The 18,295-nt window shown below is 41.0% G+C and overlaps 1 protein-coding gene across 7 annotated transcripts in view; it reads left to right on the top strand.

Annotated features, from left to right (window-relative positions):
- Positions 1-18,295, top strand: part of Bcas3 (BCAS3 microtubule associated cell migration factor) — a 506,689-nt gene that overhangs the window by 41,811 nt on the left and 446,583 nt on the right. For all 7 annotated transcript variants that reach the window (XM_052759620.1, XM_052759614.1, XM_052759617.1 and 4 more), the window contains exon 6: positions 3,116-3,197. In XM_052759620.1, the coding sequence (XP_052615580.1) occupies positions 3,116-3,197 (82 nt within the window). The remainder of the gene's footprint in view (positions 1-3,115; positions 3,198-18,295) is intronic.

Genomic DNA, 18,295 nt, shown 5'->3' with positions numbered 1-18,295 from the left:
GTGTTGGATTGAGTTTTCCGCTGGGTTTCAGAGCGGCCTGGCTTCTCAGGGCTGGGTCGCTTTCATTTGATTGTCGAAGTCTCTGAAAGTTTTCTCCAAGCTCCTCCAGATCTTTCTGTCTCTGTATGTATTGTTGTAATTTCTTTTTCCTTAGATTGAGTTGGGAGATTCTAAACTTGTATTCCCCCAACCCCTTCCAGTTTGGTATGTAATTTGCATATTTTCACCATGCGAAAGCTATTTTCTATGGTTGGAAAGATTTTTTTTTCCCTACAGTGTGAACAAATCATTCTTTGTTCTCCTTATTGTGCCTTCAAACTGGTACGTCCGGTTTATGCCCCAAACAACAAAAGTCTGTCATCAGAAATTAAAATGCCAGCAAGAACAAAGGCAGAGACCAGGAGGAGCTGGGGAGAGGTCTCCTCCAGTGCCCTCCTCCTGTTAGTTCACAGCGGTCTGGAAGCTGCAGTTCTGCCTTTCCCGGCCGGCTTCTGCCCCTGCCGTTCTTGGCTTCTCAGTGTAAAAGTGAGCTTGTAGCTCCTGTTCAGGCTTCAGGACCTTATCTTGAGATTCCTTGTCATTTTCAGAGATATTTTTTCTGGAAACCCAAAAGTAGTTTTGACTGCTTTTCACACTACTTTGGTATTTATTTGAAAGTAAAGTTACCCATGAACACACTGGATGAAAGTATTAGAGGCAGCTGGGAAGCATCCCTGTATGTCTGCGTCCTTTCTGACATGTGGAAGGTTCTGGCTCTGGATATGCCTTGCTAACACCCTCTGCTCAGCGTTATTCTAATTTAGGATTTTCATGTATCATTTGGAGGATTCTCTCCCGGGAGGCTAATCTTGGTGACTTACATTCTGCAGTTAGACTCTGATTTCAGCAGGATGTAATCTGGTATATTCACGGTTCTCTGTGTGTATATGAGACCCCATACTTCCTCCTCCCCTTCTCCGTGCTCTCCTAAGGACTGGAGACCCCACTCAGGCCGTGAGGGGGACAGAGAATGTGGCGGTGCCCTGCCGATCTTTCCTTGTGGTTTCTGTTCTCACCTGTTGCTGTCCAGGTGACATTGTGTTCAGGTTGGAACAGAGTTTGGTTCATTTTGAAAGCTGTTTGCTGTAAAGCTTCATGTGTTTGGATTTTGAAATGTTTTTCTATGTTTTCTGCTCTAGTGTATTAATTCATGATGACAAACTTATTGTAATTATAGCAAGACAGATTTAAAACAGTATTTAGTATACCCAAGTACAGAGACTCAGGGAAATGAGGTTATACTTTTTAACGTTCGAATTTTGTTTGGTAGAACCAAAAACTAAAGGCCAGTTCTGGCCCATGGAAACAATGGTACAACAGGAGATTTTGTGTTCACACTGTAATTTGTTATGGGTGTAAATTTCACAAGTGGAATTTTTTCATTACTTTGTATTATACAACTTTAAGTTTTACATTACTTTTAATTAAATTTTTTCTTAGTTGTATGACAGAGTAGATTCACTTATCTCTTGTCTAGCAGATACTGTATTTTCAAAATGTAATGACTTGGTCAACAATTTCCTGCTGTGTCTTTTTCTGTTCCAGTTTTCAAGCAGTGGGAACTTGGAACTTGTTAATAACACATTTTTAATATAAGTGGACAGTATCAGTACTCAACCTGTTAGCATATGTATGTTCAAAAACAAAAGATGTGGTACATTTTAGATTTTAGAAAATGAGTGATTGCTGCATTAGATGGAAAGTTTCACAAAATAATCATCCACCTTTATTTCTATAAACTTTGAATTCTGTCCCATTACCGTCAAATGGAGACTTGGGAGCTTCAGCGTGTTTTGCTCAGGGGTTTCATTATTGAAATGAAAGCCAGGAAGGCTTGTGGCGCACAGGAGCCCAGGCCTTTGCTCTGCTGGCTCCTTTGAGCCTTTGGGTAGGTGGTACTGTGGTGGCACCGTCCTTGCTGGGGCTCCTCATGGGGCTCTGCACACCAAGTGGGGAGGACTTGTTGCTGCAGCCAGCAGATAGTCTTAATTACCACAAACACAGTGGGTATTTACTGGAAGGAAAAACGTAGAGCTCACAGCTCTAAAAGGTACATGGGAGAGAGGCTGAAGATGTGAGTTCTTTCTCTAAAAGGCACCTCTGCATGCATATTGTTTACTTTGGAAGCTTTGCCAGCTTTTCATGATGGATATATTCTTGGACATTAAACCACTTGTTGGGCAGAGCCTATTAAAACGACAATAGTATGTGACCTCTGTGAGTTTTTATCTTTGTTACGGCCATTAGAAATTCCTGAGATTTTAGGGCCAGTTTTATAATGTGTACCATTTTCTCTGATATTATATATTTCATCAAACGGTAGCAGTTACTGCAGTGTGCAAAGGACCATGTTAGTATCACCTCTCACAGTCAGTCTAGAAAGCTGTTATTCTCTAATTCTATTTTAATTTGCTCAACACATGAACCAGCGGTTGAAAGGCATTTTTTTAAAACTTGATACACACTAGCATACCCCCTTTTGCCTTTTGGAGAAACAGAATACTGTAGTCTTTATATCCAAGCACAGAATCTGACTTTATTCAAGGTAGTGGACATTGTTACAGTGTTTGATCTTTGTTTATAGTATAAGTGATGACTTCCGAAGTTGCTTGCTTACAACTTTGTTACTCACAGAGTATTTCAGTTAGAGGTGTCTCGGAGGTCTTTTTTTAGCAGCCTTGTTCTGTAATTGCAAAATAATGTAATTGATAGATTTGAATGATTCTAGAAAGATAACTAATAACTGAGCTTAGATATTGAGAACAGTCTCATAGCTGCTCTAACATGGAGAATGAGCTCAGGAGCTGAACAGACTTCTCATGGGTTAATAGAACAGACTCTCTTCAAGTTTATACGAATAATGAATTGTGATGTTTTCCCAAAAGTACTTACACAATTTAAGATAGGGATGTATTTGATGTACATGACCTCCCTAAAATCCTAATATATTGTGTGGGTATATATATGTATTTGTATTTCCAGAAAATCATGGTAAAATTTAGGTGTTGATTGCATCTAGTAGCATTGTGCTACATATTTGAATATACTGAGCTCTTTTCTTCCTTCTCTTATGCAGATCAGCGGGGAAGCTCAGGAACTCTTCTCTGTTCGACATGGCCCAGTCCGAGCAGCTAGAATCTTGCCTGCTCCACAGTTGGGTGAGTGTAGCCTTTAAGGAAAAGCAAATCACATAGTTTCTCTTTGTTGCTTTTAGATTACAGACCACAAGAGTGATAACCCATGTCTGTTTTGCTGCAAAGGTCCATTCTGCCTCCCTCCTCCTGCAAGACAAACCCTTAGTGCTCTCAGTTGCAATAGAAATAGGTAATCTTAACCATTTCAATATGGCTATTCACTTTCTGCTGTGGTTTTGATTTATCTCCATCTTCTTTGATCTCAATTTGGCCTCTGCCTTTGCTAGCTCTTTCTCCAAGCTGTCTTTTCTCTTGGCTTTCTGGGCATCCTTCTAGGCTGCCTTTGTTCTGTTGCTGGCCTGCTTTCTTCTGTGGGTATTCCCCAGGTCTCCTCTCACATGGCTTTCCCTTCTCAGTTAGATTTGCTGGCTCAGAGCGCTTGGTTTTCAGTATTGTCTTGGCTGTAGGTGACTCTACCGTCAGAGACTTCGGCTATGGCAGAAGGGGGTTGTGGGCTTTGAACTTTGAAACTGTGCTTTCCTGGCCACTGTTTCCTTAAGTGTTTATATTAGTGTTTATTTATTCATCGTGGAAAACAATGACACTTATTGGTATCTCCATGTATGCAGTGTTCTTTGACCCTTTTGCCCTCCATTGCCTTCTCATTCGTCCATTTCTTGCAAATACTTCTTAATATTACATTTAAGTATTGTATGTTCTGTATTTATATACAAAGGTCCAAATGTATGTTCATATTAAATTTCCTGACTCCTTCATAGTATGAAATCAGAAGAAGTATGTTTCCCTTGTTCCCCATGTCCACTAAAATACATTTTTATATGTGCAGCAAACAATCATATTAATCCTATGGGACACTTTCAGGTTTCCTTAAATAGAAAAAGGATATAAAATACTTTAATTCTATTATCATTTGAAAGATGATTCTGAGATGAAAAATCTCATTAAGACTTCATGTAGCTGTTAATAAAATTGGTGAGAGGGATGCTTACTAAAACTTAGGGCTTGATTGTGCATAAGTAATTTTAGAGATTAATGTAATAATTACATTTCTATAATGAAATGGAAAGGATAGCTGGGCAACAATACCCTGGGATCACATGATTTCCCCTTGCCAGTCATCCTTCATCTGTATAGCTCCCTCCCTCTCTCCCATCTCCCCCCCCCCCCCCCCCCCATTCCTCCTACCTCTCCACCCTGCCCTGGGGTTGTTCCCTTGCTTACCCTCAAGTTTCTTGGTTGTTTTTTTTTTTTGTGTGTGTGTGTTTTTTCTGTTGCATTTATACTCTTGTGAACTGTTTTGACAAAGTGGTTCTAACAGACTGTCTTCCCTGTTTTGGAATAGTCAGGGTTGTCTACAAAGACTTTAACAGACTCTGTTCTTTCTTTCTTGTGTAATTAACAGAAGCAGAGTTTTGCCTTTTTTTTGTTTTATTTGTAAAGTTCTTTTGTCTATTCAGTTGTTAGCTAACATTTCTCAAGTTTTACTTGTCTTAAAGTAGCTTTAAGTTGCTTTGTTAGTCAATAAATTATTTCTTCCACTAATAGACTCCTTTAGATTTAAAGTACAGTTTTACGGGATAAATGTTCTGACTGAAAAATTCTTTATATGTCATCTTAATGTACTTGGTTAAATTTTAATATTTGTTTTTATTAAATGTAATACATGGGACAGAGCTCATAAAATTTGTATTAGAAAATAGAGTCCTCCCCGGGGTTGTACCCATTATGCTTCACCTCTTCATTTTGGTGGCAGTGTTTCTGAGGTTCCTGAAAGCATACATGTGGGAGAGCTCAGCCCATCGTGTCAAGTTTCTTTATTCTCCCTGGACTCTTGGCTGGCCAACAACTGCTCGCTTATAGTCACATCATTTTGGAGTTTTGTAGGCGTTAGATTTGAGTCAGTGGAAGAGTCTGAACCCAGTCTGACATCTTTTTCCTTTTATCCTGTTTCTCTGTTGGGAATATTGGCTTGTTCTTTGTGTTCTTTTTGGTTTTTCAAGACAGGGTTTCTCTGTGTAGCTTTGGAGCCTGTCCTAGAACTCACTGTAGACCATGCTGGATTCGAACTCACAGAGATCTGCCTGCCTCTGCCTCCCGAGTGCTGGGATTAAAGGCCTGAGACAACGCTTCCCAGTTTCTTTTTGGATTTTGTTACAAGTTCTAGTTATGTAGCTCTGGCTGTTCTAGAACTTGCTTTGTAGACCAGATGGCCTCTAACTCAGAGATTTGCCTGCTTCTGCCTCCTAAGTGATGGGATTAAAGAAAGGCATGCTCAACCATGCCCAGCAAGATTTAGTTTTTGAAAGCTGATCTTATTACTGTGTATGTGTCTGATGTGTAGGTGTGTATGCCCTAGCATGTGTGTGGAGGTTAGAGGACAGCTTTGTAGAGTCTGTCTTTGCCTCTGTCTTGGGGATTGTCCTCATGTTGCCAGTCTTGAACTGCAGGCACCTTACCAGCTGAGCCATCTTGCTTGCCTCTCCTTTGATCTTTTGTGAGCTGATTGCTGGACTGTGTGTGTTTATGCACCTGTCTTCCATTCTCACCCTGTCTATCCCACGAGTTGCTCCAACAGTGTTCCGTTTTTGATGGTATGAGTTTCTTTCTTTTCTTTTTTTTTTTTGTAGTTTTGGTGCCTGTCCTGGATCTCGCTCTGTAGACCAGGCTGGCCTTGAACTCACAGAGATCTGCCTGGCTCTGCCTCCCGAGTGCTGGGATTAAAGGCGAGCACCACCGCCACCCAGCTCTCTTTCTTTCTTATTCATTTATTCATTTGTTTGTTTGTTTGTTTGTTTGAGACAGGGTTTCATGTCTGTAGCCAGGCTCCCTGGAACTCATTTTGTAGCCCAGGCTGCCTGTTCTTGCTTTGGCCTCACAAGTGCTGAAATTACAGGTATAGTCACCATACCGGGTGAGTTTCCTCTTTTAGAATTCTTATATCACACTAACCCCTCCTCCTACTTGCTGTTGGGTGTGTGTCCTCAAAGTACTTGCTGCTCTTTATTGCTCATTTTTAAACAGCTTGTCGTGTGTGCAGGTACAGCATTGACGTTGAGGTCAGGCTTGGCTCACTCCATTTATCTTTACACAGGTTCCAGGTTCTCTGGTTGTTGGGCTTGTGTGGCAGCTGCTTTACTCATTGGGCCACCGTGCCAGTCCATGATGCCTTCAGTGCCTCATAAGAGTGCTTGCTGTGAAGTCTCAATACATATTTGTTGAATATTGTCACATGGTGTACTCTCATGGAAGTTAAGGCCAAATTTCTGTGGAAAATCTGCCCCCTAGTTAAAAATAAAAACTAGAAAGATTTGGGTGAAATTTTATCCCTCAGGAGATTGGCACTGTAACAATGATCAGCATTGTGGTAGAATAATGGTGTGATGATCAGCATTGTGGTAGAGTAATGGTGTGATGATCAGCATTGTGGTGGAGTAATGGTGTGATGATCAGCATTGTCGTGGAGTAATGATGTAATGGTATAGTGGATAGGTACTTCTTTCCAGGAAAGCATGCTTCTCTGCATGCTTCTTTGGCCAATATCAGGGACTAAGTATATTCATTTAATGACCTATTATTTATTTATGTGTATGTGTGTATCCATGTTCATGTGAGTGTCTACAGATGCTAGAAGAGAATGTCCGATTCCCCGGAGCTGTGAGCAGTCTGATGTGGGTGCTTGGAACTGAAGTCTGGTTCTTTGCAAGAGCAACAAGCACTTTTAACCCTTGAGCATCTCTCCTGCCTCCAGTGATCCAATACATTCTTAGTGAATCTAAGTCTTTAGAATTTTTTCAATTAAAAATCACAGAACGCATGATTGAGGATGTAGTTCTATTGGTAGAGAGTTTGCCTAGTATGTGTGAGGCCCTGGGACCTGCAAAACCAGATGTGGTCTACATGAATGTAATCCCAGTGCTAAGGAAGCATAGGCAGGACCATCATCAGTTCAGAGTCATCTTCAGTTGTATAGCAACCTGTATGCCAGCCTGGGGTGCATGAGATCATCTGTCCAAAAAAAATGTAGAAGGCCACAGCCAATCAATTGGCATTCTTATATCAATAAAAACTTAAAATAGGTGGGGGAAATAAGGGGGGAGAAACACATTGCATTTGAAAAATGCTTTAGTGAGGCTGGACAGTGGTGGCACATGCCTTTAATCCCAGCACTCAGGAGGCAGAGGCAGGTGGATCTCTGTGAGTTCAAGGCCTGGTCTACAGAGTGAGTTCCAGGACAGCCAGTGTTTCACAGAGAAACCCTGTCATGACAAAAAAAAAAAGTTAAAAAAAGAAAAAGGCTTTAATGATTTAAGATTTTAATTTAAGGTGCTAATTTAAAACATTAAAATTATTGAAAAGGCTCTTTAAGGTTCACGTAAAGGTAAGTGAAAAAAAAAAAAACCTTGATGCTGATCCTCCTTGAAAATTAGTCTTGAAACCTTATTTCAGTAAAGTCAAGTTTTCTTGTAATCTAAGCAAGTTTAGATTTGGAAACTCACTTGTGAAATACAATGTATCCATGTGTATATTTTAACATGTAAGTCAAGACTTTTATATGGTTATTATGTTTGAGTTTGTGAAAATTATTTCTAGTGTAACTTGTTGGCTAACACCTGTTATCCAATCACTCTGGAGGCTGAGGCAGGAGAATTGCTAGTTTTATGGTAGTATGGGCTACAGATGTTGAAGCCAGTCTGGGCTACATATTGAGCCCTTGTCTGAAAACCAAAGCAGCTGTTGGTGGTGTTTGTAAGTGTTTCCCCGGCAGTGCGGAGTTGGAGGTAGTATTTCTAATAGTGACTTTTCTCATTGCTGTGATTAAATATCTGATAAAAGCCACTTGAGGAAGGAGAGATTCCTCTGGGCCCAGGGTTCAAGGGTATGATCCACAGAGTGAAGTGACGGAGGCAGGAGCTTGAAGCATTTGGCCCATTGCATCTGCAGGAAGCAGATGATATGATGTTAGTGCTCAGCTATCCTTCTTCTTTCTGGGCTGTCTCGGACCCAAGAGGAGGTCTTCCTACCTCGGTTAACTTACTCTATATATTCCTTAGCAGATAGGCCTCAAGGCTAGCCTGGACAGTCCCTCACTGGCATACCCACAGGACTGTTTGCTAGCTAATTCTAGACCTTTTCAGGTGACAATCGATATTAGCCATATGGAGGCTGTATAGTAGCTAGATGGGAAATATGTGACCATCTTGGTTGGGCTACTTGAGAACCTGTCTCAGAAGACAAACACCAGGGGCTGGAGAGATGGCTTAGTGATTGATGGCATCTGCTGCTCTTGCAGAGGACCTGAATTTAGTTCCCAGTACCCCTTTTAGTAGCTTATAATTGCTGTCTTTAGAAAGGAAGGGAGGAAGAAAGAAATGAAGGGAGAGAAAGAAAGGAAGGGAAGGAGAGATGGTTAAGAGCTTGTGCTATTGTGGGATCACAGATGCCTGTAATTCCAGATCTAGGGATCCAGTGCCTTCTTCTAGACTCTGCACGCACACACGCATGCATGCATGCATACATGCATGCATCCATGCACGCACTCACCTTGCAAACTAACAAAACAAAACAAAACCCCAAAACAAACAACCAGCTGCATCCATTTTGTCAACAGTGATACAACTATTTCTGGGGAACAGAACATGAGGACATAGGTGTTCAGAGCATGAGGAAATCATGTGTAAGTTCCTCAATGTCTTATCAAGCTAACAACTGAGGGTTAGGAAAATTCAACTCCCCAAACAGAGAAAATGAAGGTTCATGTAATTCTATGTTTCAGGGAAAATTTTACTCTTTCTTCCCTCTCTCATTCCTCAGATACTGAATGCATCCACTTAACAGCTTAGGATGTGGATTGCTGGACTTTTTTTTTTCCCTTTAAATACTCATGGATGCATAAAACTAACGTACGCACTTAACCCACAGACCTGCTTCAGGTTCTTTAAATATATTGACTGGTGTGTATGTGTGTTTCAAAACACTTTATATTGTGAACCCCGTTCTCTTTAAAAACTCAGGATTTTTTCATTGTTTCTAAATGCTCTTACATTTCATCCTTTGCACAACTTAACTGTTTTTAACTTTTTCCTTACTATAGTTTTCTGATCTCACAAGCTTCCATATACAGCTGTATTAGTTCTGAGTTAAATCTGGTTTTTGTCATGTTCAAAGGAGAATCATTTGATTTGTTCAGCTGTATGAAGTCAGAATTTATGACTTAGTTCTTGAGAAATGTTGGTGTGATATTTTTGATGTAACATTTTGATGGCTGTGGTTAAACAAATGAACTCTGTTACACACGAGTGCATGGGAACACACACACACACACACACACACACACACACACACACACACACACACACACACACACCCTCCAGAAGTAGGCCAACTGACATTTGCTTACAGTTATCAGCAGTATGTTGCAAAGAAGAGGGAACAGGCTTATTGACTTTTTAAATGGCTGAACTCTGAGATTTGGGGCTTCCCTGATGTTTTCTGCTCCAATTACTTCTCAGCATCCATCAGTATTGTGTGTTTGTTCCTAACACCTCGTCCATGCGTGCTGCTTTGGGTCATTTAGGAATGATCTGTTTTTCAAGCCTATGCTTAAGGTGGTTCTGTTTATCCTGTTGAGAGGACAGTCTTCCTGAGGAGAAAATCAGCCTTTGGTGTTTTTGATGGGGTATGGTGTGGACTTTGACATGAAGTGTAACCTTTTTGAACCCTGTTCGGTTGATGCTCCTTCCTAGGAGAGCTCTAGAGAGGATTGTAAGCCTGTGTGAACTACACCCCCTGCTGGTGCTGTGCTGCTGGCATTCCAGGCTGCACGTGGACATCCCCATTGGAACCGTAGATCTCACCTTGCTCTCAGTACCCTCTGGGTCATTCTCCTGTTACTGTCGGGAAATAGTTTTTCCATATCCAGGGGTTTCCAGGCCCTGTATACTGCATCCTTCCCTAATAGTGTGATTTCACTTTGAGGCCAGATGTGGTATCTCTAATCTCAGCACTAGGGAGTCCAGCCTGGTCTACAGAGCAAGTTCTGGGGCTACATAACAGAGAACCCTGTCTTTAAAAACAAAGTAGCTTAGTCTGTATTTATTTTCACTGTGAAGATGTAAAATGCCTTTAGTGTCTCCGTTACATTTGGTGAGGAGTGAATGTAATTAACCTGGGGACAAATACACAGAAAAGTCTGCCAGGGTCATAAGTGTCACGAATGGCCAGGCTGTGGTGGTACACACCTTTAATCCAGCACTCAGGAGGCAGTGGCAGGCCGATCTCCCAAGTTTTAGGCCAGCCTAGTCAGGGCTGCACACAGAAGCCCTGCCTGGAAAAGCTTCTCCCAAAAACATAATGTCACAAATGCAGTAGTGAATTTTATTTGCTTTTTAATTAATAAGTTAAGAGAAACATTGACTGCTTTTTTCCTGACTTGAGATACACTTACAATAGTGCACTGGCTGTCAGTCAGGTTTAGGAAAACAGGTGTAATGAGCGACTGAAAATCACTGCGGCCTTTAATGATAGTGACCCGGATAAACATGGCTGACACTGCACGGGAAATGCTTTCACGGAGATTGGATCTCGGTGAACGGCTGAATCTTTGGTCTGTATTTGTTTATTGTGAAATAGGCATGAAACCTAAACCCCAGCATTTCCCTAGTAATAGCTAGTGTAAAATAAATAAAATCTACCCTCATTGACAATTTTTGTCTTGAAGTGAATGAATTTATGAATGGTGTTGAACAGTGTGTCACTGTCCACCCCAGCAAGGCCTCTCCACGACTGTCACCTCTGAATGCCCCAGGATACTTACAATACACAGCAGAATAAAACAAATGTGGGAAGGATGTGGAAACATCACAACCTTCAATCATGGTCCCCGGGACTGTGTCATTAGTGGAGTTATGTTGAAAACTAGTTTGAAGTTCCTTAAATGTTATATATAGAGTTACCACATGAACCCATCAATTCTGTCCCTAGGTATACAACCAGGAAATGAAATATAATGTCCATATAAGAATGAAAATACATTGAGCTTTATAGCAGTAGTATAAGAATATTGAAATAACCCAAATATTTACCAACTGGTAGACTGTGGTATATCCATACAGCGAACTATCATTTGGTCATTAACAGGAGCAGGTTTCTACTTCTTAAAAATTTTTATTAGTTTATTTTTAATAGTGTTGTGTATTGGATAGTGCTTAGCCAGGGTCTAGTTAAGCACTCTACCAGAGCCTCATTTCAGGAATAAAGTTCTGATGGTGTTACAGCCTTATGAGTACTTCTCCTACTCTATTTTTCTCTTCCTTCCCTCTCCTCCACCCCCACTTCCTTTCTCTCCTCATGTGCTGCTTCCTTTTCCTTTTCCTCTTCCTCTTTGATCCTCCAGCCTCAGTTTTTCAAGTTCTAGGATTGCAGGCATATATTATCATGCTTTTGAGATCACATGTGTTATACCATTTTTAAACATTATTTTAATTTTAGTGTGTGTGTGTGTGTGTGTGTGTGTGTGTAGAGTGCTTGCACATTGGTATGCTGGTGTGCACTTCTGTGTGATGCACAGTGGCCAGAAAAGGTCATTGGGTGTCTTTCTCTGTCATGATCCAGCTTGCTCCTTTAAGACAGGATTCCTTACTGGACCAGAAGCTAGATGCGTGTTTTAGGCAGACTTGTTAGTAAGTTCCCAGGGTTCACTTGTCTTGGCTGCTCTACCCACCCTGCAAATGCTGCACTTACCAGCAGACACAGCCATGACTTGTTTTTGATGTGGGCATTTGAACTCTGGTGCTCCTGCTTGTGTAAGCAAACACTCTTACTGGCTGAGCCATCTCCCCCTCCTCATATTAGTTTTCATTTGCCTTTTCATTTTTGAGTAGTATTCCACTGTTTGGATATGCTGTTCAAGGGTATTTTGTTTCTTTCCAGTTTTGCTGTTATGTTTAAACCGCTATTATTGCTGTTAGTTGCATATATTGATTTCTCATGGGTCTTTATTTAGAAGTGGGGTTGCTGTGACATATAAGTGTATGTTTAATTTTATTAGATATTGCCAAATATCTATATTACAAATATTGCTAATTCTTCCATCAATGTTTCTTTCACCTATGATGTTGAATTGTTTTTGGCCTTGTGAGTCTAGGTAAATGCTCTACCTAATGGCCCTTTATCTTGATGCTTTGAGGCAGAGTTCCCAAAGGTTGTCCATTGAGCAGTTGAGCTGTCTCTGTAGCCCATTAAGCTTTGACCTCGTGATGCTTCTGTGCCAGCCTTGGGAGCAGCTGGCATCGTGGGGTTACACAGCATCCCCATTGTCGAGGCTCTTTTCTTTTTTCTTTTTCTTTTCTGAGACAGGGTTTCTCTGTGTAGCTTTGCGCCTGTCCTGGAACTTTGGAGACCAGGCTGGCCTCGAACTCACAGAGATCCACCTGCCTCTGCTTCCCGAGTGCTTGGATTAAAGGCGTGCGCCACCACCGCCCTGCGAGGCTCTTTGCTTACATACATGTAGGCTACATTTGCACCAGTAAACACATACACTTAAATAAAAATAAATCCGTAAAAAATTCTAAGTCATTGACTACTTTTTTTTTTAAATCTGTGTTTATAGTTTTGCCCTTTTCTCAATGTCACATGGTAGGACTCATTCAGTACATCATATTTACACATTGGCTTCTTTTGTTGAATGATATATAGTTCATTTTGCTTCAAGTCTCCATTTCTTGATAGCTCACTAATTGCCTTTCAGTCGTGAATTATATTTCATCACAGTCAAGGTTGGTTCTGTTCACCTACAGGAGGTGTTCACCTGCAGGAGGACATGCTGGTTGCATCCACATTTAGTACAGTCTGGCTGTTAGAAGTAAATAAAACCACTGTAAGCATTCACATGTGTGGACATGTCTTTGTATCACTTAGGTAAATATCCAGGAAGCTGAGGCCATTTTATGGTGAGAGCATGTTTAGTTTTTAAGGAACTGTCACACTGTCTTCCACAGTGGCGACACCATGTTTTCAGTTGTCCCTGTAAGGAATGACAGTTCTGTTGCAGTACATCCTCCCCACCTCCTGGTGTAAAGGTTCTGCAGTTGGCCACTGCAGTAGCTGTTCTGGGGCATCTTACTGTTGGAATTGGCAATTCCACAATGATCCATAACACACCCAGGGCCTTGGCTGGCCTGGAGTTCCGTCTTGCCTCTGTCTCCTACATGCTGGGTCAAAGGCGTTGGCCTTTTAGGTCTTTTGCCAATTTTAAAATTGCTTGTTTTTTGTTGTTGGTTTAAAGTATTGATTCTAGGTGCTTAGCCTTGTCATAGAAGTGTGGGTAGTATGTTCCAGTCTCTGAGTGTAGTCTCCAGCAAACTTCCAAAACCCAGATAGAAACAAAAACAAATAAAACACAAACCAGCCAACTGAACAGTAAGCTCCAGACCCCAGTTCCTGCCTATTTTAAACAGTGGTTCTGTCTAAACTATGTGTTCTGCATGTATTTTCTCACAGTATGGTGCTTTTAATAGTGTCCTTTACATAGCATGTTAAATCATGGTTTTCCCCTCACCTACATGTGACTGTGCTCATGTTTCGTGACTCACTAATGCTCTGTCCACTTCATGATCCTCCTGTGCTTCTATTTTTCTTGCGAGGACTTCAGGCTTTTAGACTTTGTTCTTCCATGTCTGTTGTTACCAGTCTCTCACCCCTGTGCCAGCACCCCAGTCACCTGCTCTTGGTATCCCACAGTCTCTCACCCCTGTGCCAGCACCCCAGTCAACTGCTATTGGTATCCCAGTTTGTACCCTGACTGCTGATGGTATTTTTTCCTAATTTGTAGCATGCAAATGCAGAGCTTTGTGTGTGGTAGTTTGAAGCTTATATTCAAGCTCTTCGGATGGACTTGACATGTTTTTTATTTTAAAATTTATCTAATTTTATTTTATGTACATTGGTGTTTTGTTTGTATGAGGAGGGTGTTGATCACCTGGAACTGGAGTTACAGATAGTTGTGAGCTGCCATATGGGTGCTGGGAATTGAATCTGGGTCCACTGCAAGAGCAGCCAATTCTCTTAACCACCGAGCCATCTCTCTAGCCCCTGAACATGGTTTTGAGCTGTGAATATATCGATTGTGATCATTGATGTATAGGTCTTAGTGTCAAGGAGTTAAGACGTGGGTGTGCTGAACTTATAAGTAGATTATCAATGTAATGTGTGCGATATGAGGCCCAGGTAGGTGCTGTGAAGAAATAAATCTGGGTATGGGATAGACTGTGATGAAAGATGGTGGACAGAGAGGCCTTTCTGACTCAGAGGTGTTTTGGCCAACATGTAAAAGATATAGGAGAGTATTCAGCAGAGAGTAAAAAGTATTGTGTTGTGAGGCTGGAAAGCCGGGTATGGTGCAGGCTGAATATCATGGAGAGGTGTCAAAGGGATAGTGGCATTTTGGTCAGAGCAGGAGCAGGGCTGGCATCACACATGAGTAGATGTTAATGTTGTAACAAACGCCCTTTGCATATGTCCCCCTTCCAACACTCATAACTACCCTCTTGTATATATTGGTGCTGGCCTCTTTTGACAATAGCAATAAATAATTAACTAATTAGCCTTTGGCAGTCACTCTGCTTATATCCCAGCAGAGTTGGGACGTACATTTTTCTCTCCATCCTTGCCCATTTTTTCTCACAGTAGCCTTTCCAGTGAGTCAGGTGTGACATTTAGTTGTACCGCAGTGGGAGAAGCTGTGTAACCTCCGCCCTGATCAGGTAGGTCCTGAAGAACAGTGGCAGAGTTTGGTGGCTTTGACCATCTAACAAGTCTAGTCTGTGAAAGAAGTTCTGGCTGTCAGAGTGAATATCTCATATGCTAAGTACTCAAAAAGATGTCTAGGGCTAGAGTGAGGTAGGTAGGGACTGATAGAGGGCACCCTGTCTTCAGCCCCTGGACCTAGAAGAACGAAATCTGAGTTCACTGGGAGACTACAGTGTATGCATGTATTTTGAATATTGAGGGCAAACGCCAAGTTATGTTTTGTGACCATATTCAGGTCCAGTATTTATGGCAGTGAGATTTTTGTCTTGACTCTCTCATGCTTGGTCCAGGTTCATGAAACTTTGGGGTCTGGCTTCTTGCAGGTTTCATCCCTGTCTTCTCTGTTTAAAAAAAAAAAAAAAAAAGGCACTTGCTCACATTTTCCTGTTTAGATAAGAAAAAGACATAAGAAGATTATCCAATTTATGATGGGGATTATTTATGAATAATCTGGTAAGAAAATAGGAATTGTACCGTTCAAAAATCCTGACAGTTTAAAAACTGACACAAAAAATTTATTGACAATACAATCATCTGAAGTTTCACATTTTGCCGGTATCTCACATTGTGCTCACATTGAGGTCATCTGTAAGTAAAACACCTCAAGGACAACTTGGTCACGTCTGTTTTAAAGAAAATGATTTCATTAAAAAAGAAAAAGTAACATCAGCTTGTGGGATTTAGGGGCAGAGGATCAGTATTCCAGCAGCATAGTCAACGAGCTATGTAGTGAGGTTGAGGACAGCCTGGGCAACACGAGACCTTGTCTCCAAGAGAGGAGGCAGGGAGGTTTTAGGAGAGTTTAGCTGAATGGTTTAAATGAATTTAGTTGTTCAAAGAAATCCTTCTGGAAAAGATTTTCTCAGTAAAAATTTATTAGTGAGGACATAGTGTTGTGTAAAATCTTTATATGCAGGACATCATCTTCAACATCAAAAGGGAGAGGCGTAATATTTCATCACCAGTTGGGATTTTATTTGCCTCTGGATCTGCTTTTGGACTCAGGTAGAAGCTGTTTCTAGTTGATGTCTTGAAATCTCAAGGCTGATTTATGAGCTTAAGCTCTTTGGTTTAAATGAGTTTACAATGGTGTGTGTGATGGGGGATATTAGTTAACATTTTCTGACAAGCAAACTGTTTCGAATTTTGTTGAGTGGTGGAGGAGTTGGTGACTTGGTGTGCAGGCCCATTTTCATTACTTTAATTGTGTGATTTATTAGGATTTTAAGCTTTTTAGAAATGTTTTAGTGTTATAGGACAGAATTAAAAGGATTTAGAATAAAAGGAGTTTAACAAAGGACTTTGCAGCAGTTTTTGTATTTGATGGATTTGGTGAGCTGCATTCCATTTCAATCATTGTGGTGCATTCTGTCAAGTGCTGTGGGGCAGGTGTGTGTAACGTCATTCTCTCTATTTATTGTACATGCAAATACACACACAATTTATATATCAAAAGTTAATCCGCTCCAATTTGGAGGATTACATTACCGGAGGGCGATGACTCTATTGGGCCCCAGGAAGAGTACAGGCTGCTATTTATATGCATAAAAAAACCAAGTGATAATTGCACTGTTTATGAGTGTGTAGAATGTATACACTTTCACTTTAAGAATTGTATTTATTCAGGCCATCCAGAATAAAAATATTTAAATGAGAATTAAAATTTACTGACATTATTTTAAGCTCTGAAATTTTGTTTCTTTTTTTTCTAGTTTGTAGAGGGGTTTGCCTCATTTATTTAGAGACTTTGGGGATCCTTGTTTTTTGTGGTCTGGTCATTACAATTGTCTTTTGTAGGGGGTACCTTGTGGGAGGCACTGCGCTCGAGTTAGGGCTTCTCTCTTACATCTTACAAATGTGCCTTTGACTGTCCACGAAGAGCGTCAACCTTAGGGCTTGTGTTGTGGCCAAGTCTGCTCCTTGGTAGTTCTAGGAGGCCGGCGGGAACCAGCAGGGTTCTTCAGTTACATTTTGAGAAGAGTGAAATAGTCAAGCCAGTCTCATCAGGATTGCACTTGGAAAACTTGATGATTCTTCCATCAAATTAACAGATTGGTCTGCACAGAGTAGGTGCAAATGTAAAGACCAGGAAGCAGACCACATGGTGAAGGGGTCAAGGATTGGCTCTGTGTAGATGCAGTCCAATTGTAATTAATTTTGTACAGAAATAGTGTAGGCTTTGGATCAGTTAAATTTTAACTCATGCTTGGATTTAAAAGTCAGATTATTAATTGTTAAATCGGATTTGTAGCAGAAGCAGAAATAATCCATTGTAAACTATGTTTGAACAGTCAAGTTATTTTTATTTTATTTAAAATTTTATGTAATAAGATAAAAATTTATGCATTTTTGGAATACTGTGCAATATTTTGATCTTGAACAGATATTCTTTTTGTTTGTTCATTTTTTATATGGAGATGGAGTCAGGCCTCTAACTTGCTGCCGTCCTCCTGCCTGGCTTTTGTTTTTTTCTCTTTGGTTCTTCCACAGTGAATCTTTAAATGCAGATTTTGAACATTTCTTGTGCATATTTTACAGTGTTCTGGTGTCTGTTCAAGTTTTAAAATAACGTTTACCATTTGAAAAATTTTAGGTTTTTTCTCTTCTTTTCTCCCCACTCACTTCTTCCCTTCTCTCTTTCTGTTTTTATTCTGTAGCTGAGGATGACCTTGAACTTCTAATGCTATCCTCTGGCCTCTCTTCCTAAGTGCTAGAACTACAGCTTCTAGCCACCAAGCCTGATTTGGTTTACCCAGTATGAGGAATGGACCCCAGGGCCTTGAGCATTCTGGGCAAGCAGTCTGCTCTCTGAACTCGATCCCAGCCTCCCAGAGTTTCCTTAAACCTTCAGCATCCATTTCTCATGGTGTTCTTGTGTTGTTCTGTGTCTTCAGTATCTTCACACTTTGGAAGTCAGTAAGAGTGATGTTGTAATTCTCGATGTTTTCTTCCTGTGGAGACACTCTTCTAAATGACTGTAGATCCTTGGCTGTCCGTGTACAGTTGTCTGCACTCAAAAGCTGACTCGCAGCTTTGGGGCTTCACTTTCATTACCACAGCTCCCCTTGTGCGGTTGGTCTGCTGGATGGAGTGTTCTGATGGACAGCTCTCCAGTCCTTCCCCCTGGGGCTGTTGTGTTCCCCAGAGGAGCCGTGGACGATAAGGATCTGACACTGGTGTTTGGGAAACTCGAGAGTGAGGTGTCCTGGGCATGGGAAAGGCGGCTTCAGTATTGAGCACTATGCTGTCATTTAATCCTCCGTTCACCTGGAGTTGCTGTCCCAGGCTCTAGAGAG

This window comes from Peromyscus californicus, unplaced genomic scaffold (assembly GCF_007827085.1).
Source record: "Peromyscus californicus insignis strain IS unplaced genomic scaffold, ASM782708v3 Scaffold_3__1_contigs__length_106647218, whole genome shotgun sequence".
In the NCBI taxonomy this organism is placed as follows: Eukaryota; Metazoa; Chordata; class Mammalia; order Rodentia; family Cricetidae; genus Peromyscus; species Peromyscus californicus.
The sequence above is the reverse complement of the archived record's forward strand: the minus strand, read 5'-3'. Positions and strand labels throughout refer to the sequence as shown.